The sequence below is a fragment of the Chiloscyllium punctatum genome, chromosome 22 (assembly GCF_047496795.1).
Source record: "Chiloscyllium punctatum isolate Juve2018m chromosome 22, sChiPun1.3, whole genome shotgun sequence".
Taxonomy (NCBI): Eukaryota; Metazoa; Chordata; class Chondrichthyes; order Orectolobiformes; family Hemiscylliidae; genus Chiloscyllium; species Chiloscyllium punctatum.
This window is the reverse complement of record NC_092760.1, coordinates 14,231,859-14,254,740: the sequence shown is the minus strand read 5'-3', so window position 1 is coordinate 14,254,740 and position 22,882 is coordinate 14,231,859. Positions and strand designations below refer to the sequence as shown.

Here is a 22,882-nt window from a genome sequence, read left to right as displayed (position 1 = left end):
AACTGTACCTCTTATGCTCGCATCTAAATCATTTATGTAAATGACAAAAAGTAGAGGACCCGGCACCGATCCTTGTGGCACTCCACTGGTCACAGGCCTCCAGTCTGAAAAACAACCCTCCACCACCACCCTCTGACTTCTACCTTTGAGCCAGTTCTGTATCCAAATGGCTAGTTCTCCCTGTATTCCGTGAGAGCTAACCTTGCTAATCAGTCTCCCATGGGGAACCTTATCAAATGCCTTACTGAAGTCCATATAGATCATGTCTACTGCTCGGCCCTCATCAATCTTCTTTGTTACTTCCTCAAAAAACTCAATCAAGTTTGTGAGACATGATTTCCCATGCAAAAGCCATGTTGACTATCCCTAATCAGTCCTTGCCTTTCCAAATACATGCACATCCTGTCCCTCAGAATTCCCTCCAACAACCTGCCCATCACCGACATCAGGCTCACTGGTCTATAGTTCCCTGGCTTGTCCTGACCACCCTTCTTAAACAGTAGCACCACGTTTGCCAACCTCCAGTCGTCCAGCACCTCACCTGTGACTATCGATGATACAAGTATCTCAGCAAGAGGCCCAGCAACCATTGCTCTAGCTTCCCATACAGTTCTCAGGTACACCTGATCAGGGCCTTGTGTTTTCAACCACCTTTACCCGCTTCAAGACATCCAGCACTTCTTCCTCTGTAATCTGGACATTTTGCAAGAGTCACCATCTATTTCCCTACAGTCTATATCTTCCATATCCTTTTCCACAGTAAATACTGATGCAAAATATTCATTTAGTATGTCCCCCATTTTCTGCTGCTCCACACAAAGGCCGCCTTGCTGATCTTTGAGGGGCCCTATTCTCTCCCTAGTTACCCATTTGTCCTTAATATATTTGTAAAAACCCTTTGGATTCTCCTTAACTCTATTTGCCAAAGCTATCTCATGTCCCCATTTTGCCCTCCTGATATTCCTCAAGTACACTCCTACTCCCTTTATACTCTTCTAAGGATTCACTTGATCCAGCCTGTCTATACCTTACATATGCTTCCTTCTTTTTCCCTCAAACCCTCAATTTCTTTAGTCATCCAGCATTCCCTCTACCTACCAGCCTTTTCTTTCACCCTGACAGGAATATACTTTTTCTGGATTCTTGTTATCTCATTTCTGAAGGCTTCCCATTTTCCAGCCGTCCCTTTACCTGTGAACATCTGCCCCCAATCAGCTTTTGAAAGTTCTTGCCTAATACCGTCAAAATTGGCCTTTCTCCAATTTAGAACTTCAACTTTTAGATCTGGTCTATCCTTTTCCATCCCTATTTTAAATCTAATAGAATTATGGTCGCTAGCCCCAAAGTGCTCCCCCACTGACACCTCAGTCACCTGCCCTGCCTTATTTCCCAAGAGTAGGTCAAGTTTTGCACCTTCTCTAGTAGGTACATCCACATACTGAATCAGAAAATTGTCTTGTACGCACTTAACAAATTCCTCTCCATCTAAACCTTTAACACTATGGGAGAGTACATAATCCTGGGAGAGAATGCATACAATTTATCAATGACTTTGGTCCTGGTTTCTTTGACAGCTTCAATGCATCGTTTTGGTTGTATAGTCACAGCAATCTTACAAATCGCAGCATTTGAGTATTCGTGAAGCAATGTTTGTTCTTAACACAGATGTAATGACATTTCTTTCAAGTATTTTATGGACACATGATTTGTTCTTGGAAAGAGAAATGGAAAATAGCTGATTGCCTCCTCTGAGTCATTCTTGGACTTCAGATAATGACTTAATTGGTGTTTATTCATTATACCCAAATACATTAGAGCTCGGTCCAACTAAATGTAGAATATATGGTCACAAATAAAATAGCTTTGCATGATAAATTCTAACTGACCAGTTTTCTTAACTGCTCACTAGCAAGGCAACTTCAAACCAGTCATTAATCAGAGCGTGAAGAGCCAACCCATTAATTTCACAATCAGAGCAACGGGGTAGGAACTGGTGTTTTCTTTTGGGAGGTTTCTCATTCAGTACAGTTTAATAAACTGTTTAGATTGAGTTTCCAAACAAAGTGCCTCCTGACATTCCAATATGATGAATAAATAAGAGTAGTACAGAGCAATCATATCAAATGTGAAGAATAATTTGTATGATGGGTAAAGGCATTGTGTGATTCCAAATGTATAACATGTTAATTATATGAAGTCAAACATTCTGTACGTGTTGTTGATAATAACAGGTAGGATACAATAAACACAGAAACATTGCTTACTGTATATTTCTAAGCATATTATACTTCAAAGAACTTCAATGATTGGTTTTATTTATTGTCACATGTACCGAAGTATAGCGAAAAGCTTTGTTTACAAGCACTACAGGCAGATCACAGTAAGCAAGGATGTACACAACAAAAGAATTAGATGGAGACATACAGGTAACATTGCACAGGGCATATAAGAGAAACCAACATTAGCAAGATTAGCATTATTTGGGACTTGACAGTGCATTCAATAGGCTAATAATGGCCAGGAAGAAGCTGTCCCTGAACCTACTGGTATGGTATTGAGGCTTCTGTATCTTCTGCTTGATGGAAGAGGTTGTAGGAGATCATTACCGGGTGTGAAGGGTATTTGATGATGTGGGCAGCCCTACATAGCGAGGCGTGTATATGAAGTCCATGGATGGAAGATTGGCTCCCGTGATAGTTTTGCTGTGCACACTACCCTCAATAATTTCCTGATTCTGAGCAGGGCAGTTGCTATACCAGGCCAGTATGCATTTGGACAGCATGCTTTAATTGTGCACCTGTAGAAGTTGGTGAGGGTCCTTATGGACGTACTGCATTTTCTGAGCTTTCGAAAGAAGAGGCATTGTTGTGCCTTCTTGAATGTCGCAACTACACAGGAAGACCAGACAGGTTGTCGGTTATTGTCACTCCAAGGAATTTGAAATTCTCCACCCTTTCGACCTTCGTGGCGTTGATATGGATGGGGGCATGTTCTCTTCCTTTCTTACTAAAGTCAATGATCAATTCTCTGGTTTTGCCGACGTTGTGAGAGAGTTTGTTCTCATTGCACCATGTCACTAAAACCTCTACCTCCCTTCTGTATTTTGACTCTGTTGTTAGATATCCGTCCTACTACGATGGTGTCATCAGCAAACTTACAGGTGGCAATCGTTCAGAATTTGGTAACACAGTCATGGGGGTACAGGGAGTACGTAGGGGCTGAGGACGCATCCTTGGGGAGGCGGCAGTGTTGAGTGTAATTGTGGAGAAGGTGCAGTTACCTATCTTCACTGATTGAGATCTGTATGTCAGAAAGCCAAGAACCCAAAGTCACTGAGTTTTGATATCAGTCTGGAGGGGATAATGGCATTGAAGACAGAGCTGGCGTCAATGAGCAGGAGTCTGACATAGGTGTCCTTATTGTCCAAATGCTCCAGGGATGAATGCAGGGCATGTGATACCCATTGAGGAACTGTTATGCTGGATTGCAAAATATAGGGGATTGAGACCAGCTGGGAGGCTGGTCGATGTGGGCCATGACCAGCCTTTCAAAACACTTCATTATTATTGAGGTCAGAGCCACTGGGCGGTAGTCATTAAGGCACATTGCATGTGCTTTCATAGTTCTGGGATGATGGTGATCTTCTTGAAGCAGGTGGGGACTACAGCTTTTTCAGGGAGAGGGTGAAGTTGTTGGTGAATACTTCCAACAGGTGGCCTGCACAGGATCTGAGTCCTCAACCGAGGACACCGTCCAGGCCCTTGGGTTGACTCCCAGGAAGACTGATCTGACATTCTGGGTAATCCAAGATGGAGGATGGGAAAACTTTCTGGCTGTAACAGCTCTCCTTTTTTGAGGTATTTTAGGTGCTGGAGGTGATTTCCTCGAATTCCAGGAACAGCAATTACTGTTTCATATGCTGTTGCATTGTTTTGGAACTTTGGGGAAAAAAAAGTCAAAACAACAGCAGTTTTAAAAGGGAGAAGAACAGACAAAAGAAGCACATGGTGAGGTCATTGCAGGAGAGAGAGAGAGAACCTGCACAGTTACTGCCTTTGCTGTTCAAATTCATATATCATTGGACATCGGAGTGCATCTGGGAAAAGTAACAAACAGTGAAATTCACAATTGATCTTGGAGGAACTGTTGGGCAAGGTTCACAGCACAGAATCAGATAAGTTAATCGTTGTTTTAAGTGTGGCCTATAGAGAATCTGCAGTAGTGGGTAGAGTGGGTTCTTTCTTGATTATATGTTTTTGGAGATATGTCTCTTGATTAAACTTAAAATATAAGCCATAACTATTAATTTAACCTGGGGCAGTGTTTGTAGAAGAATCAGACAGTGTTAATTTCAGGGTCTATAGATTGTGAAGGAGCAAAAATAGCCCTTAATAGAGTGATATGTTCTTCATATCAGATGTTGGGGTTTAAAGAGTTTAAGGGTTGCTGCGGATTATATCTGCCATAAATGCTGTTGGCTGCGAATCTTATCAGATCAAATGGATCAGTTGGAGAGACAGTTAGAAGCAATGAGGAATTTGCAACACTGACAGTACGTGATGGATGGCAGTTATAGGAAGGTGGGAAACTCTCAGATACAGTCACATAGATGGGTTAACTCGAGGAAAGGTAAGAGAGGTAGGCAGCTAGTGCAGGAGTCTTTTGTGGATATACTCATCTGAAACAGGTATGCTGTTTTTGAAAATGTAGAGGGGGGATGGATTCTCAGGGGAACGTAGCATGAACAGCCAAGTTTCTGGTATTGAGACTGGCTCTAATGCAGCGAGGGGTACGTCAGGTTCCAAGAGATCAATTGTGTTAGGGGTTCTCTAGTCAGAGGTACAGACAGACAGTTCTGTGGCCAGCAGTGAAAAAGCAGAATGGTGTGTTCGTTCCATGGGGCCAGGATCAAGGATGTCTCAGAGAGGGTGCAGAATGTTCTCACGGGGGAGAGGGCCAGCAAGAGGTCATTGTCCACACTGGAATCAACGACATAGGAAGGGAAAAGGTTGAGATTCTGAAGGGAGGTTCCAGGGAGTTAGGCAGAAATTTAAAAAGGAGGACCCCGAGAGTAGTAATATCTGGATTACTCCCGGTGCTACGAGCTAGTGAGGGCAGGAATAGGAGGATAGAGCCGATGAATGCATGGCTGAGGAGCTGGTGTATGGGAGAAGGATTCACATTTTTGGATCATTGGAATCTATTTTGGGGTAGAGATAATCTGTACAAGAAGGATGGATTGCACCTAAATTGGAAGGGGACTAATATACTGGCAGGGAAAATTGCTAGAGCTACTCAGAAGGATTTAAACTAGTAAGGTTGGGGTGGGGGGGGGTGGGACCCAGGGAGAATGTGAGGAAAGAGATCAATATGAGACGGGTACAGTTGAGAACAGAAGTGAGTCAAACAGTCAGGGCAGGCAGGGACAAGGTAGGTCTAATAAATTAAACTGCATTTATTTCAATGCAAGGGGCCTAACAGGGAAGGCAGATGAACTCAGGGCATGGTTAGGAACATGGGACTGGGATATCATAGCAATTACAGAAACATGGCTCAGGGATGGGCAGCTTAATGTTCCAGGATACAAATGCTACAGGAAGGATAGAAAGGGAGGCAAGAGAGGAGAGGGAGTGGCATTTTTGATAAGGGATAGCATTACAGCTGTGCTAAGGGAGGATATTCCCAGAAATACATCCAGGGAAGTTATTTGGGTGGAACTGAGAAATAAGAAAGGGATGATAACCTTATTAGGATTGTATTATAGACCCCCTAATGGTCAGAGGGAAATTGAGAAACAAACTTGGAAGGAGATCTCAGCTATCTGTAAGAAGAATAGGGTGGTTATAGTAGGGGAATTTAACTTTCTAAACATCGACTGGGACTGCCATAGTATTAAGGGTTTAGATGGAGAGGAATTGGTTACATGTATACAAGACAACTTTCTGATTCAGTTTGTGGATGTACCTACTAGAGAAGGTGCAAAACCTGACCTACTCTTGGGAAATAAGGCAGGGCAGGTGACTGAGGTGTCAGTGGGGGAGCACTTTGGGACCAGCGACCATAATTCTATGAGTTTTAAAATAGTGATGGAAAAGGATAGACCAGATCTAAAAGTTGAAGTTCTAAATTGAAGAAAGGCCCATTTTGACGGTATTAGGCAAGAACTTTCGAAAGCTGATGAGGGGCAGATGTGCCCAGGTAAAGGGACGGCTGGAAAATGGGAAGCCTTCAGAAATGAGATCATGAGAGTCCAGAGAAAGTATATTCCTGTCAGGGTGAAAGGAAAGGCTGATAGGTATAGAGAATGCTGGATGACTAAAGAAATTGAGGGTTTGGTTAAGAAAAAGAAGGAAACATATGTAAGGTATAGACAGGATAGATTGAGTGAATCCTTAGAAGAGTATAAAGGAAGTAGGAGTATAATTAAGAGGGAAATCAGGAGGGCAAAAAGGGGACATGAGATAGTTTGGCAAATAGAATTTAGGAGAATCCAAAGGGTTTTTACAAATACATTAAGGACAAAAGGGTAACTAGGGGAAGAATAGGGCCCCTCAAAGCAAGGCAAGGCAACCTTTGTGTGGAGTCGCAGAAAATAGGGGAGATACTAAATGAGTATTATGCATCAGTATTTACTGTGGAAAAGGATATGGAAGATATAGACTGTAGAGAGATAGATGGTGACATCTTGCAAAATGTCCAGATTACAGAGGAAGAAGTGCTGGATGTCTTGAAGTGGGTAAAGGTAGATAAATTCCCAGGACCTGATCACATGTACCTCAGAACTCTGTGGGAAGTGAAAGAAGTGATTGCTGGGCCTCTTGTTGAGATATTTGTATCATCGATAGTCACAGATGAGGTGCCAGAAGACTGGACTAATGTGGTGCCACTGTTTAAGAAGGGTGGTCAGGACAAGCCAGGGAACTATAGACCAGTGAGCCTGACGTCGGTGGTGGGCAAGTTGTTGGAGGGAATCCTGAGGGACAGGATGTACATGTATTTGGAAAGGCAAGGATTGATTAGGGATAAAGTGAGGAAGGGCTGATGCCCGAAACGTCGATTCTCCTGTTCCTTGGATGCTGCCTGACCTGCTGCGCTTTTACAGCAACACATTTTCAGCATTGATTAGGGATAGTCAACATGGCTTTCTGCGTGGGAAATCATGTCTCACAAACTTGATTGAGTTCTTTGAGGAAGTAACAAAGAAGATTGATGAGGGCAGAGCAGTAGACGTGATCTGTATGGACTTCAGTGAGGCATTCGATAAGGTTCCCCATGGGAGACTGATTAGCAAGGTTAGCTCTCACGGAATACAGGGAGAACTAGCCATTTGGATACAGAACTGGCTCAAAGGTGGTGGTGGAGGGTTGTTTTTCAGACTGGAGGCCTGTGACCAGTGGAGTGCCACAAGGATCGGTGCTGGGTCCTCTACTTTTTGTCATTTACATAAATGATTTAGATGTGAGCATAAGAGGTACAGTTAGTAAGTTTGCAGATGACACCAAAATTGGAGGTGTAGTGGACAGCGAAGAGGGTTACCTCAGATTACAACAGGATCTAGATCTGATGGGCCAATGGGCGGAGAAGTGGCATTTGGAGTTTAATTCAGATAAATGCGAGGTGCTGCATTTTGGGAAAGCAAATCTTAGCAGGACTTATACACTTAATGGTAAGGTCCTAGGGAGTGTTGCTGAACAAAGAGACCTTGGAGTGCAGGTTCATAGCTCCTTGAAAGTGGAGTCGCAGGTAGATAGGATAGTGAAGAAGGCATTTGGTATGCTTTCCTTTATTGGTCAGAGTATTGAATTCAGGAGTTGGGAGGTCATGTTGCGGCTGTACAGGACATTGGTTAGGCCACTGTTGGAATATTGTGTGCAATTCTGGTCTCTTCCTATCGGAAAGATGTTGTGAAACTTGAAAGGGTTCAGAAAAGATTTACAAGGATGTTGCCAGGGTTGGAGGATCTGAGCTACAGGGAGAGACTGAACAGGCTGGGGCTGTTTTCCCCGGAGCGTCGGAGGATGAGGGGTGACCTTCTAGAGGTTTACAAAATTATGAGGGGCATGGATAAGGTAATTATGCAAAGTCTTTTCCCTGGGGTGAGGGAGTCCAGAACTAGGGGGAATAGGTTTAGGGTGAGAGGGGAAAGATATAAAAGAGACCTAAGGGGCAACATTTTCACACAGAGAGTAGTACATGTACGGAATGAGCTGCCAGAGGAAGTAGTGGAGGTTAGTACAATTGCAACATTTAAGAGGCGTTTGGATGGGTATATGAATAGGAAGGGTTTGGCAGGATATGGGCTGTGTGCTGGCAGGTGGGACTAGATTGGGTTGGGATATCTGGTCGGCATGGACGGGTTGGACTGAAGGGTCTGTTTCCATGCTGTACAACTCTATGACTCCATCTATACTTCTTGCTGTCTCAGAAAGACAGCCAACATCATCAAAGACCCTTCTCACACTGATCGAAATATTTTCCAACCTCTTCCGTCAGGAACATACAAAACCTTAAATGCACATACCATCAGGTTCAAGAACAGCTTCTTTCCTGCAGTTATTAGACTTCTGCATGGACCTGTAAAATTTCAAATCATACTGATCTTGCTTTTAGCGCACCTTTTTTTGCAGTGAATGGAAACAGAATGACAAAGGGTTTACTTGAGTAACTGTGAGTAGAAGTAAGACTATAGATTGTGGACCATGAGCCTGCAATGGATGGAGATCTTCGGGACAGTAAGTAGGCACAGGGAGTGACATGAGCAAACGGAAGACAATCAGATGTTGGACAATAGTGACAAGACAGATAGAGTGATAGTGAGTGGGCATGCGTCTGCACTGAGTTGGCATGGAACTACAAAGAGCGGACGTAAAGTGTTACAGTGAAGGGTCATAGAAGTGTGAGTGTGTAGACATTGCACTGTAGTGAACTGTCACAGGAATAATGTTAAGTTGATGTTAAGATGACCCTAAGTTGGCACAGGGCACAAAAGTAAATGGACATAACACTGCAATGTAAACATTCAGGAGGTGGACATGGGAGTGACAGTGAGTGAACACTGGTAGTAAGTGGATATGAGACTGCAGTGAGAGAACACAAATAGTGACAATAGATGTGCACAGAAACAAATGGAAACATGAGCGTGACACTGCATGGGCAGGGGAGTGACAGTGAGTGGACAGAGTGAGAGTAACTGAACATGAATTGGCAGTGTGCAGCAAAAGGAACAAACAGTGAGTGGCCATGGCACTGCAAATGAATGGGAACAGGAAATGACAGAGTTTACATGAGTGTGACAGCTCATGGAAGTAAGGTTATCGTGAGTGGACAGAGGAAGTGACAGTGAGTATATATGGGACTACAGTTCGTAGATACAGAAAGTTAAGTGAGTGGACATGGCACCAAAGTGAATAGACACATGGAATGACAATGTGTTCATAAGAAAACAGGGGGTAGCAGTATGCAAACATGGGGATCTATACTAAGTTGAGTGCCAGCAAGTGGTCAAACTGGTGCTGCAGTAACACAGAGGATGATAAAGCATAGACACAGGGAACAACTGTAAGTGGACAAATAAATATTGTCAATCAATAGAAAGTAACAGTGAGTGCATTTGGGTCTGCAGTAAACAGATATGAGAATGCAGTGACAGAATGACTGGCAGTGAGGGGACAGTGGCAGTGAAAGTCAGTGGACATGCAGTGAGTAAACGCAAGGACAGCAATGAGTGGGCACACAGAGTGACAGTTAATGGAAACAGAAAATTGCATTGAATTTGACCTGGGACTGCAATGAATGGACAAAGGGAATGGCAAAGAAGGGGCATAAACCTGCAGTAACTACACAAAGGGAGTGACACAGAGTGAACACCAGATTTCAGTGAGTGGATACACGGAGTGGCAGGAAGTTAGCAGAGAGAGTGACAGTGATTGTACATGTAACTGCAGAGAGTGGACATAGGGAATTACACTGAGTTTTTTTCTTCCAAGTTGGCAATGCCAGCAAGGTAGGCAGCATTTGGTCTCCTGGGCACATCTGTTCCAGGCGGCTGCTTCCTACTCTCTTTCATTACCCTTTTCGTCTTCTTTCTTTTTCTTCATTTTTTCCTGCTGGGGACAGTGGAGGGGGTGACGTTGCGGAGGTGGTCAGCTGGAGCAGGACTCTTGGCAAGGCAATGGAGAGGCAATGTAGCCAGGGACTCCTGGATGTGACAGGCATGGAGCCAGAGACTCCAGGCATTGGCAACCCCAGACAACAGTGAGGTGGTGGTATGGTAGGCCCGGAGAAGGGGCTCCAAGCATCATTAAGGCTGCAGCCTGGCCTGGCACTGGAGCCAGGAACTCCAGAGTGTGGTACATCTAGAGCCAGGGACTTCAGGCATCGGTGTCTCCAGGTTTTGGCGAGGCAGTGGTGTGGCAAACCCAGAGAAGGGATTCCAGGTGTTGTCGAGGTGGCAGCCTGGCCTTTCAGCAGAGCTAGGGACTCCTGGCTATGGTAGGCTGCAGATACCATCTCCTGGCTATTGGTGTGGAAGTGGTGGCAGCTCCTGGTTATGCTAGGCCTGGACCCGGTATCTCCTAGTTATTGGTGATGCAGTGGTGGCAGCTCCTGGTTATGGCACGCCCAGGTTCGGGGACAAGTGGGGGTTCAGCACAGGACCTGGCATCAGCAGCCAATCAGCGAGGTGGGCCCAGTGAGAAAGAGATGGCAAATAAAGAGTTGCAACTCTGACGTTGGTGGATCCAGTACATGCAGCAGGAAGGCATCAGAGGGATGGAGGTGCAGGTGTCAATGGTGAGCCAGCTCAGGATTCACAATTCATGACAGAGGTAGCAGAACAAAGGTAGACTCTCTTTCAGCTATATCTTTTTATTATTAAACTATTCAAAATGGCACCAGATTATGGCAACAGTTGAAGCTTTACCCTGTATTTTACTGTGTTGCTCATTGTAGAGTACAAGTGACAATAAATTATCATTCATTAATTGAGTGGTTTTGGGACTTTCGTGATTTAGGAATTGGAAATGTTCAGCAGTTTGCCCCTTTAGGTAAGGGACATGCATAATTCAAGATGAATGTTGGGCATGGGGTAGAGGAGAGAGCATATTAGCAGGCTCAAGGAGATACTTCTTAAAAGATCAAAAGGAAAAGTCTCGATCAAACTGACATAATTTTCTGATTAAAGTGCAAAAATAATTTTCATTCTGAATTATCTTAACCATAAAAAAGAATAAAGTCAGTGCAATAAGGTAATTCTCATATACTGCAGATTAGTGGGAAGCTTAGACTCATAGAGATACAGAGATGTACAGCATGGAAACACACCCTTTGGTCCAACCCGTCCAGATATCCCAATCAAATCTAGTCCCATCTGCCAGCACCCGGCCCATATCCCTCTAAACCCTTCCTATTCATATACCCATCCAAATGGCTCTTAAATGTTGCAATTGTACCAGCCTCCACCACATCCTCTGGCAGCTCATTCCATACACGTACCACCCTCTGCATGAAAAAGTTGCCCCTTAGGTCTCTTTTATATCCTTCCCCTCTCACCCTAAACCTATGCCCTTGAGTTCTGGACTCCCCGACCCCAGAGAAAAGACTTTGTCTATTTATCCTATCCATGCCCCTCATAATTTTGTAAACCTCTATAAGGTCACCCCTCAGCCTCCGACGCTCCAGGGAAAACAGCCCCAGCCTGTTCAGCCTCTTCCTGTAGCTCAGATCCTCAAACCCTGACAACATCCTTGTAAATCTTTTCTGAACACTTTCAAGTTTCACAACATCTTTTCGATAGGAAGGAGACCAGAATTGCACAATATTCCAACAGTGGCCTAACCAATGTCCTGTACAGCCGCAACATGACCTCCCAACTCCTGTACTCAATACTCTGACCAATACAGGATATCAAACGCCTTCTTCACTATCCTATCTACCTGCAACTCCACTTTCAAGGAGCTATGAACCTGCACTCCAAGGTCTCTTTGTTCAGCAACACTCCCTAGGACCTTACCATTAAGTGTATAAGTCCTGCTAAGATTTGCTTTCCCAAAATGCAACACCTCGCATTTATCTGAATTAAACTCCATCTGCCACTTCTCAGCCCATTGGCCCATCTGGTCCAGATCCTGTTGTAATCTGAGGTAACCCTCTTCGCTGTCCACTACACCTCCAATTTTGGTGTCATCTGCAAACTTACTAACTGTACCTCTTATGCTCACATCCAAATTCTCTTGATTGCAATTCATTATTTGTTTCACAACCAGAAATGATCCCAGTTTAGAAACCTGAGTACAAGGCAGTATAAGATCCATCATGACATTTTTCTCAAAAATATAATTTTCTTTAGTTCTATTGCAGTTTCATTAAATTGAAGATACAGCTAGCAGAAGGAATACCTACCAATTAAGTTGGAAATAATAATTGGAAATTTCAACACCATAAATCTGAAATTCAACAGCAAGAGCATAAATTTGCATGGGATGTGATGTCAACTACAATATCCTCCCTACACTTCTGAACTAGAAAGTGCCTTTTAAGATAAGAGAATGATCCTGATATTGTTAGATCAGCATCAGTCAAAACTCATGCCAAGTTCTGGCTCATTGCTGCCTGTGTGAAACATTGCCTCTGTTGTTCAGAGTCAGTTCTGGTTCAGTGTTGTTTCGTGCCTGGTGAAGTTCTGGCTCACGGCTGTTCAGTGAACCAGTTGAAACTCTGACTCAAATGTTGTTTGGTGCCTCTTGTGATGCTCTGGCCCACTGCCATCCAGAGACCCCTGTGAAGCTCTGGCTCTCTCATGTTTAGAGCACCAAGTGATGCTCTAGTTCAATGTTACTCAAAGAATCCTGTATGAAGCCCTGGCTCACTGTTCCTCAGAATCCTGTATGAAACCCTGGCTCACTGTTACTCAGAGCCCAGTGTGAAGCCCTGGCTCACTTACTCAGAGCCCAGTGTGAAGCCCTGGCTCACTGCTTCTCAGAGCCCAGTGTAAAGCCCTGGCTCACTGTTACTCAGAGCCCAGTGTGAAGCCCTGGCTCACTGCTTCTCAGAGCCCAGTGTGAAGCCCTGAGTGCCTGTGGCTTGGAGCCCCATATGAAGCCATAGTTCACTGTTTTAATTCACAGCCCTGTGTGAAGCTCTGGCAGATTGCTGCATTGAGTCTGATCCTGCTCATCTGTGTACCCATAAGATAATGGTTCTTTCATGCATTAAATTGTTTTGAGCCTTACCTTTTGATAGAGTTAAGACACTTGGCATTTGAATTATAAGCAGACCTAGAACCGTCCAGGCCAACATCCTGTTCAAACTGCAGCTCCTTTCACCCTTCAGATTTGCCCTTAATATCACAGTCAGTGCTTCTCCTTCACACGATTCCCCGACACACTGAGTTCATGTTACAGAACCCCAGATAGTTTCCTACCACAGGATTTAAAAAATCCATCAAAAGCACAGACAACTCTCAAATGAGAAACGTATGACATCATCCTCAGCAGGGGCTTCAATCTTTCCATTAAAGCTGGCTCGTCCCCAGCACTCACACAGAAAGCAGCAAGTGTGTTGTTCAGAGTTACATATGCCTTTAACAGCTGCACAAACCTTTCACTAGTACACCTCAAAACTCAGCATTGGAAATTATTATGACTGCACAACTGAAATGTTGTCTTTTTAAACTAAGCTGGTTTATTTGCTGTACATCCTGTACATTATTATAGTAACTTAAAACTGGAGGAGCAGATGATATTTGCTATTTTTTGTCGATTTTCTCAGCAAACTTTGTCATTACTCCAAAGTTTTGGCTCCTTGCTGGGATTTGTTTTCATGGGTACTACTTAACCTTAACTTATTAATCAAATATTCTTCATACACTACAGAATCCTGCCCTAGATTCCTAGTTTCAAAGCAGACCAAAGACATAGAATTAATTTATTATGTCTCTGCATTGCATGACCATATGTGAGCTATTTTGAACTCAGTATTTTCATGATAAATCCAGTTCAGCTACTTGCTAAGTAAGCAGACTAGGGGTGGTTTGAGTCTAACATTCATGTGAGGACTTCGTTCTTCTGTCAGGAGCACAGAAATGGGACATTTCCTGGTTCCACAAACTCGACCTGGGGAGAAAAAAGGGCCCAAACTCTGAACTTTGGAACTTCATTCCAACTTGGTGCTTTTTCTGGGAGCTGGGCTGACCAAGAGTGGAGGCTGCCAGGTACGGATGGGGGGTCGGCTAGAAGAAATTGCACAGAAATTGTGTGAAAGCTTAATAAACGTAAAACCAAAAACAACAGCCCCAGGAAAAGCCATGCCACAACATAGGAGAAACAGACGATTCAACACATCAAGTCTGTTCTGCCATTCAGTGGGGTTGAGGCTGACTGATAATCCTCAGCTCCACTTTCCTACCTTTCCCCCATAACTCTCTATTTCCTTCCTGATTAAAAATCTATCTCAGCCTTGAATCTACATAATGACCCAGCGTCTAAAGCTCTCTACGGTTCATAATCCTCCAGTTTCACTGCTCTTTGAAAGAAGAAATTCCTCATCTGTCTTAAATGGGTGGCATCTTATTTTGAGATTATGCCTTCTGATCCTAGACTCCTACAAGAGGAAACAATCTTTCTTCATCCAGCCTGTCAAGACAGCATCAGAATCTTATATGTTCCAATAAGGTCGCCTCTTTAAATAAGACAGCCCTCCATACCTGGGATCAACCTAGTGAAACTGAACTGCCATATTTTCTACCTTCCTCACATAATCTCTTGTACCCTCAATATCAGCCTATGACTCTCTTTACTCTGATAATCCTGATGCCTCTGTCAGCCTACGCCAGTCGCCCAGACCCTGGTACTTTAGTGCAAACTCATGTTCAGTCTATTGCCTTTCCGCCTAACCTTATCAATTCACTTAAATTCCACAACTGGCAGATCTCAGGTCAAATGCAGAGATGGGAAAAATAAAGTTCTAAGTGAGTTGTGTCCACAACATATGAAGATAGATCCTAAGTTTTGTTTTGAAAAAAAAAATACTTCGTTGTTTAAATTTTGAAATAAACTTTGCTGAACTAAAGCATGTCCACTACTGATCAGATGATGCAAATTTATCATATTTCTTGGATCGATTCCAATCAGCAGTTAACAGAATTGAACTCAAATATCATCCTAAAAATGAAATTAATGGAGAAACTCAGCACCTCAGACAGCATCTGTGGAGAGAAAACAGAGCTGACATTTTGAGTCCAGTGACACGACTTCAGAATAGTTCTTAATGAATAGATAACTTTAAAAGGAATTCTGCAACTTTAACCAACTGCATACACCTGAACTAGAATGCCGACAGAAAAGAACCTTCATGGGACACTGACTTTCAGAACTCAGTAAAAATCAAGTGAATTTAAGTCCATACCTTTTGAGTTTTAAATTCTTAATTGTAAATCTTTTTCTTTTCTCTCTCTTGTATGCTTGTTTTTGTATCAGTCATCCCCGATTGTGAACGTATGAATAGATACCCCTTTACACTCACACACTCTCTCACCGACACTCATAACCCCCACCACCCACCCATCCCCACAGATTTGTTTGTGGGGTGAATTTGTACTTGCAGAATCACATTTTATTTTGCTCAAAAACTGCATTAATCCATGTAAAATTCTGTAAATCCTTTTTTAGATTAGAATCAGTCTTAACATTGTGGCACAGTCTCACACAGGGTACCTCACAGCTTAAGTGCATTATCTGGGCTGACATGACACCAATTGTTAAAGTTCCTTTGAGAATGTAACTTTAAAAAAGTTCTGCGATTTACATATGAAAGAACTGAAACCAACATGTTCATTTTAAAAGATGAGAGACTTTACAAACAATCCAGGTCTTTTTCAATATATAATTTCAGTTACATCACACGGTAAACTTTTGCTATAAATTCTGTGTCTTATGATCTTATACTCCACAACCACCTGATGAAGGAGCAGAGCTCCGAAAGCTAGTGCTTCCAAATAAACCTGTTGGACTATAACTTGGTGTTGTGTGATTTTTAAACTTTGTACACCCCAGTCCAACACCGGCATCTCCAAATCATAAATAGATACTGTCTGACTTGTTGAGTTTCTCCAACAATTTCTGATTTTGTTTGTTTCAGATTTCTAGTATCTGCAGTCTTTTGTTTCATTTAATGTTTCATTCCACTCCAATGATACACATTTGCATTGGATGAACATTCCTGTGCACAAAAAACTGAAGATAAGATTTCTCACTCAGCCAGGTCTGAATAAAGTAAAGCTACTGAAACTCATTACGCCTGAGGTTGTGCTAACAGCTCACCGCTACTCTCATATAGATGATAATCTTACTGGCCAGAGAGATAATTATGTAAAAATATCTTGTTAAGTTGAAAAGTATTCATCTAGGATTCAGGGCAATTTGGCAAATTGGATCCAGAATTACTTAAATGGCAGAGTGATGGTCAAAGGATGGCTTTGTGAGTAGAAGTCTGCATCCACTGATAGTGCTCAGTCCTTTGCAGTTTGTTATCCACATTAATGATTTATTGATGAATTTGGGAGTAAGTTCACAGATGACATGAAAATTAATGGTGTGGTAAGTAGAGAGCAGTGAAAGCCTCAGATTACAGGATAATACATATATAGGCTGGTCAGATAGACTGGCAAGTGGCATTCAATCCTGAAATATGTGAGGTGATTCATTTACAGAGAGCTAATAAGGCAAGGGAATAAGTGTTGATTTTAGGGCTAGGATCAGAGGGATCTTAGTGTATAGCTGAAAATGTGTCGCTGGAAAAGTGCTTTTCCAGCAACACATTTTCAGCTCTGATCTCCAGCATCTGTAGTCCTCACTTTCTTCTCGAAGATCTTAGTGTATATAAAGGCAACAGGATAGGGAGAGAAGGTTGCTAAGAAGGCATATTGGATACTTCCCTTTTCCAGTGAAGGCAGTGAATACAAGAGCAATGAGTTTCTGTTGAAACTGTTCACAACATTAGTTAGGCACAGCTGGAATAGTGTGTGCAGTTCTGGTTGCCACACAATGGGAAGGATATGATTACGCTGGAGACAATACAGAAAAGATTCACAAAGTTGTTGCTTGGGCTGGAGCATTTCAGCTAAGAAACAAGAGTCAATGAGCTGGGGTTGTTTTTCTTACAGCAGGGAAGGTTGAGGGAGAACCTGGTTGAGGCATACAAAATTCTCAGGGACACAGACAAGGTTGATAGAGAAACATTTCTCCTTAGTAGAGGGGTTAAAATATGAGGAGGCATATTTTTATGATAAGGGGCAGGAAGTTTTGATGGAATTTGAGGAAATAAGCTTATATCTGAAACTCACTGCCTAAAATGTTCGTAGAGGCAGGATCCCTTAAGACATGTTTAAATGAGCACTTGAAACACCATTGCAAATCTACCTCAGGAGGTGTGTCATACCACATCCAAGCCGATTAATTAAAAGTACTTTTTTCACCACCAAGATTAAACTGACTGGTCTTGAGTTGTTGGGCTTGCAGTTATACCATTTTTTAAATAGAATTGGCGTGGCACAGTGGCTCAGTGGTTAGCACTAATGCCTCATAGTGCCAGGGACCCAACTTCAATTCAGGCCTTGGGTGACGGTCTGTGTGGAGTTTGCACATTCTCCCTGTGTCTGCATGGGTTTCCTCCGGGTGCTCCGGTTTCCTCCCATTGTCCAAAGATGTATAGTTAGGTGAAATGGCCATGATAAATTGCCCATAGTGTTGAGAGATGTGTAGGCTAGGAGCATTAGTCAGGGGAAATATAGAGTAACAAGGGTAGGGGAATGGGTCTGGGTCGCTGTGGACTTGTTGGGTCAAATGACATGTTTCTACATTGTAGGGCTTCTATAAAATTAGATACAGGCAAGAACATTATTACACCATGCAAATCAGGACAATTCATCAATGGCACAAGAAGCAGGAAATGGCTCTGGTGTGTGGGCCCCACCCTCTTGTTTATCTTTATTACTGAGACTTATGCTTTGAAAGTGCTCCTCAGAGGAGGCCATTTTGAGGGTGGTGGTACAGGAGGTGAGATATCCAGCAAGTGATCTTGTTACCTATTTACTTCCATTGATCTTAATGCAGTAAAATTAAAGTTGTGATCCAGAGAATGAGAGTTCAATCCTTCAATTGTTTGAGAATTTGAATACAGTTTAAATAAAATTGGTATAAGTAAAAGCTGTCAGGTTCATTAATATCTGTTAAGGAAGGAAACATTCCATCCTTACCTATCCTGATCTGTATGTGAATTTATTCCCCCACAAAAGTAGCTGCCCCTTCAGCCTAGCAATTATAAGAAGCCCCACAGTCACTTTCTCAGGGCAACTTGGGATAGGCAACAAATGTTGGTCCATCAGACATTCCAATATTCCAAAAAAGAGAAAATAAAATAAATGTAATTCTCACCTGGCTCACCATTATGTAGGCTGCTAAGTACAGAGCAGTGCCTCGAGGAGAGCAGTGAACTTGGTCTAAAGCAGTACGGGGAGTGCAACAAACTCAGTATAAAGCAGCCATAAGGAAAGTGGAAAACTCAGTACAAAGCAGTATGAGGCAAACAATGAAATCGCCATGAAGCAGCTCAAGGAGATCACTGATCTCTACATAAAGCTGAACAAGAAGAGAATGGTGAACTCAGTATAAATTAGCAAATAAGGAGAGCGGTGAACTCAGTATAAAGCAGCAGGTGAGGAGAGTGGTGAATTTGGTATCATGCAGCATTTGAGGACTGCAGTGAATTCAGCATTAAAAACACAACAGGACAGCTGTGAATGCAATACAAAGCAGCAAGTGAGGAGAGCAGAGACTTAGGTATGAAATAGCGAGTGAGGAGAGTGATGAATTCAGCATAAAAACACAACAGGACGGCAGTGAATGCATTACAAAGCAACATCTGAGTACAGCAGTGAATTTGGTATAAAGTAGCAAGTGAGGAGAGTAATGAATACAGAATAAAAAAAGAACAAGAGAGAATGGTGAGCATGATTTGAAGTAGCACGATTGGAGAGTCATGAACCTGCAACCAATTGCTGATGGGGGAGGTTAGATAATGCTGGTAGGGGTTTTAAAAAGGTCCAGGAAAATGTATCTAGAATAGGGTTAGGTGAATACTTCTACATTTTCTACAAATTAAGCTGCTGTGGTCCATTAGCCTAAAGAATATAAGATTGGGTATTTCGACCTTAGAGGGACTTTTGGATTGGGAAAAGGTCCCTAATCTAGTTAGTATTCTTTAAAGGGAGTATCTAATGAGCTTAATCTGAAAGGAAAGTTACAGCAGCAGAGCTCACACCTGTTCCTGGTGACCATCCGTACAGGATTTGTGTCCTGCTGTAGCTACTGACTAACCACATTTCAGAGCAGGAGCTGTGAGCAAATTCACTGTGGAGCATCTGCAATTGCTGAAATTATCATGATCAGCATCTGGACTGATGTGGTCATGGCAGAAAGGGCACGGCTGAATACAAGGAAGAGTATAGAAGACAGGTAATGACTGTCCCCCTCTTTCACAGATATCCTGATTTGGGTATTGACGACATCTCATGGGATAGCAACAGTGGCCAAGTCAATGGCACCACAGGTTACTCTGCTGTATAAAAGGGGAGGAAATGACAGGGCTCTCATGATTAGGATTCATTAGTAATAGGAACACACATTTCTGCGGCGGCAAAAAAGACTCCATGGGTGGCATGTTGCTCCCTGACGAATTGATTAAGGATGTCTTGGAGAGCTGCAGAGTATTCTGAAGTGGCAAGGGTGATCAGTCCGTGGCCATGGTACATACTAAGAACAACAACATTCGTAAGATAAAGGATGAGAAAATAAGAGCATAAGGATTTAGAATGTAAATTAGAAAGTAGGATCTCAAGGGTAGTGATCCCAGGATTATTACTAGTGCCATGTGCCAACTTGCATAGAATGAACAAGATATACTAGATGAATCTAGTGTATTCATCTGGAGAAATGGTATTGGAGGGAGGGATTCAGATTCCTCAGACATTTGGACTGATTCTGGAGAAAATGAAACCAGTACAAATAGAACAGGCTGTATCTGGGGAGAACTGGGAATAGTGTCCTCAGGAGGCTATTTGCGAGTACTATTGGAAAGGATTTAAATTACAATCGTACACAGTGGGGGGGGGGGGGGGTGTTTAGTGGGAACTTGAGCAGGGGGATTGAGAACGGTGAAACAAGGATTAAAATAAAAGATGGAAAAGTAAGAATCTGAAATGAAAGACAAAAAAAACAAATGGTCCATAATGCAAAAAAAAGTAATATGGCTAAGAAGGTTAAAAAGACAAATCTAAAGGCATTGTGTCTAATGCAAGGAGCATTCACAAGAAGGCAAATGAATTATAAATGGAAATACAAATACACAGTTATGATATAGTTATGATACAGAGACATGGTTGCAGGGTGACCAAAGGTAGAAACTGAATAGACAGGAGTATTAAATATTTAGTAAGAACAGACGAAAAGAGAAAGGAGGTCGAGTAGTATTGTTAGTAAATGATAAAAATAATGCAATATTAAGGAAGGATATTGGCTCAAGAAATCATGATGTGGAATTAGTATGTGTGGTTATAAGAAACACTAAGGGACAGGATATGGTAGGTGCTCTGAACTATCAGAGTGATGTCAGCAGCATTAAACATAACGTTACAAATGCATGCCATAATGGTACAACTGTAATCATGGGTGACTAACTTACATACAGGTTGTAGAATACCAGCAATATTAGAGGAAGTGTAGAGGAAGATTTGCTGGAGTGCATACATGATGCTTTTCCAGACCAATTCACTGAGGAACTGAGAGCAGGCTATCCTAAAACTGATAATATGTAATGAGAAAGGATTCATTAACAATTTTGTTGTGAAGGGTCCACTGGGATAAGGTCGACAATAAAATGATAGAATTGCTCACTAAGATGAAGAGTGAAGTTGAATTTGAAATGAGGCTCTTGAATCTCCATAAAGAGATTATGAGAGTATGAAGTGCAAGTTAGCAATGGTGGACGGAGGAACCTTACTAAAAGAATGCGCAATGACAAACACAGAATGGGGCAACCAGAGTATGAAAGTAAACTTACAGGTAGTATTAAAACTGATTGTAAAATCTTATATAAATGTGAAGACAAAAGATTAAGGAAGATAAATGTAAGACCCTTCGATATGGAAGAAATTATAATCATAGAATCTCTACAGTGTAGATGGAGGCCACTTGGCCCATCAAGTCTGCAATGACCTTTGAAGAGCATCCCACACCCTAAGTCTATCCCAGTAACCCCATATTTACCATGGCTAATTCTCCTAGCCAGCAAACTCTCGACTCCACAGGGCAATGTAGCATTGCCAACCTATACAGATACAGGGAAAGTTTTCAAACTCCATACAGATAGTCACCCAGGGCTGGAATTGAACCTTGGTCCTTGGCGCTGTGAAGAACAGATATTTTAGCTCTGCTTCACAGAAGAAAACACAAATAAATTCTCAGAAATATGAGGGAACCAGGAGTCTAATGAGAGGGAGGAATTGAAGAAAATCAGTAACAGTAAAACAAAAATGGTGCTAGAGAAATTCATGGGATTAAAGGCTGACTAATCCCCAGGACCAGCTAATCCATCTCCCAGAGTACTAATGGAAGTGGCTCTGGAAATATTAGTACCTTTAACAGTTGTCTTCTAAAATCCTATAGACTCTGAACTAGTACCTACAGGTTGGAGGATGGCAAATGTAATCTCAATACTTAGAAAAGGAAGGAGAGAGAAACAGAAAATTGCGACCAGTTAGCTTAATATCAGGAGTGGGAAAATATTAGGGCTCATTATAAATAATATGACAACAGAAAACTTTGAAAGCATTTACAGGATTACAACATGTAAGTTTTGGTTTATGAAAGGGAAATCATGCTTACTTAATCTGTTGATGTATTTTTGCGAATGTAACTAGTAGTATGGACAAGGCATGGATAACAGTGAATACATTGTTTTTGAATTACAAGAAGGTTTTAATAAGGCCACACACAAGAGTGAAATGGGCAAAATTAAAGCACATGAGATGAGGGGATATTGGCAGGAATTGGAGGTAGAAGACTGGCAAGAAGTAAGAAGTGGTTGACAGACCAGAAAGAGATTAAGAATAATGGATATTATCCCAGGTGGCAGGTAATGGTGCAGTTCAGGGGTGAGTGCTTAGACCTAATAACCTCATATATAAATTACATGGATGAGGGAACCAAATGCAATATTTCCACATTTGCTGATGACACAAAATTGGTTGGGATTGTGAGAAGGATGCAAGGAAGCTTTTTGGCAATCTATCCAAATTGAGTGTCTGGGCAAACACATGGCAGAAAGAATGAGAGAGGATCTAATTGAAACATATAAAATTTGAATAGAGTAAGTTAGGGGAGATGCAGGGAGGACATTTCCCTTTAATTAGAAATCTGGAACCAGATGTCCCAGTGTCAGTATATGGGTGAAATAAGAAATAAGATGAGAAAACACTTCCTCCCTCAGAGGGTGATCAATCCATGGGAGTTGCTACCACAGGAAACTGTGATAGCCAGATCACTGAGTATACTCAAAGAAGAGACTGATGATTTTTTATATACTAAATTTATCAGGGAGTATGAGTGAAAGAGGGAATATGGCATTGGGATCAAGACTAAGTCATGATTGCACTGAAAGGCAGAACAGCTCAAAGAGCCATATGACCTACTCCTGCTCTTCGTTTTTATTTAATGCACAAGGGGATTTGGATATCACAGTTCCTCAAATGTGTGCAGAGTTTAACTTCAATATTTCAGTAAATATCTAGAAGAGCTTAAAAGGGAATAGAAAATAAGATGGCCATACTGAG

General features: G+C 42.2%; 1 protein-coding gene across 1 annotated transcript in view; it reads right to left on the bottom strand.

Annotated features, from left to right (window-relative positions):
- The window catches only part of LOC140493419 (inactive serine protease PAMR1-like), a 154,980-nt gene extending 141,524 nt beyond the window's left edge, over positions 1-13,456 (bottom strand). The window contains exon 1 of the mRNA XM_072591842.1: positions 13,230-13,456. Within this exon, the coding sequence (XP_072447943.1) occupies positions 13,230-13,296 (67 nt within the window). The 5' untranslated portion in view covers positions 13,297-13,456. The remainder of the gene's footprint in view (positions 1-13,229) is intronic.
- Positions 13,457-22,882: the final 9,426 nt, after the last annotated feature.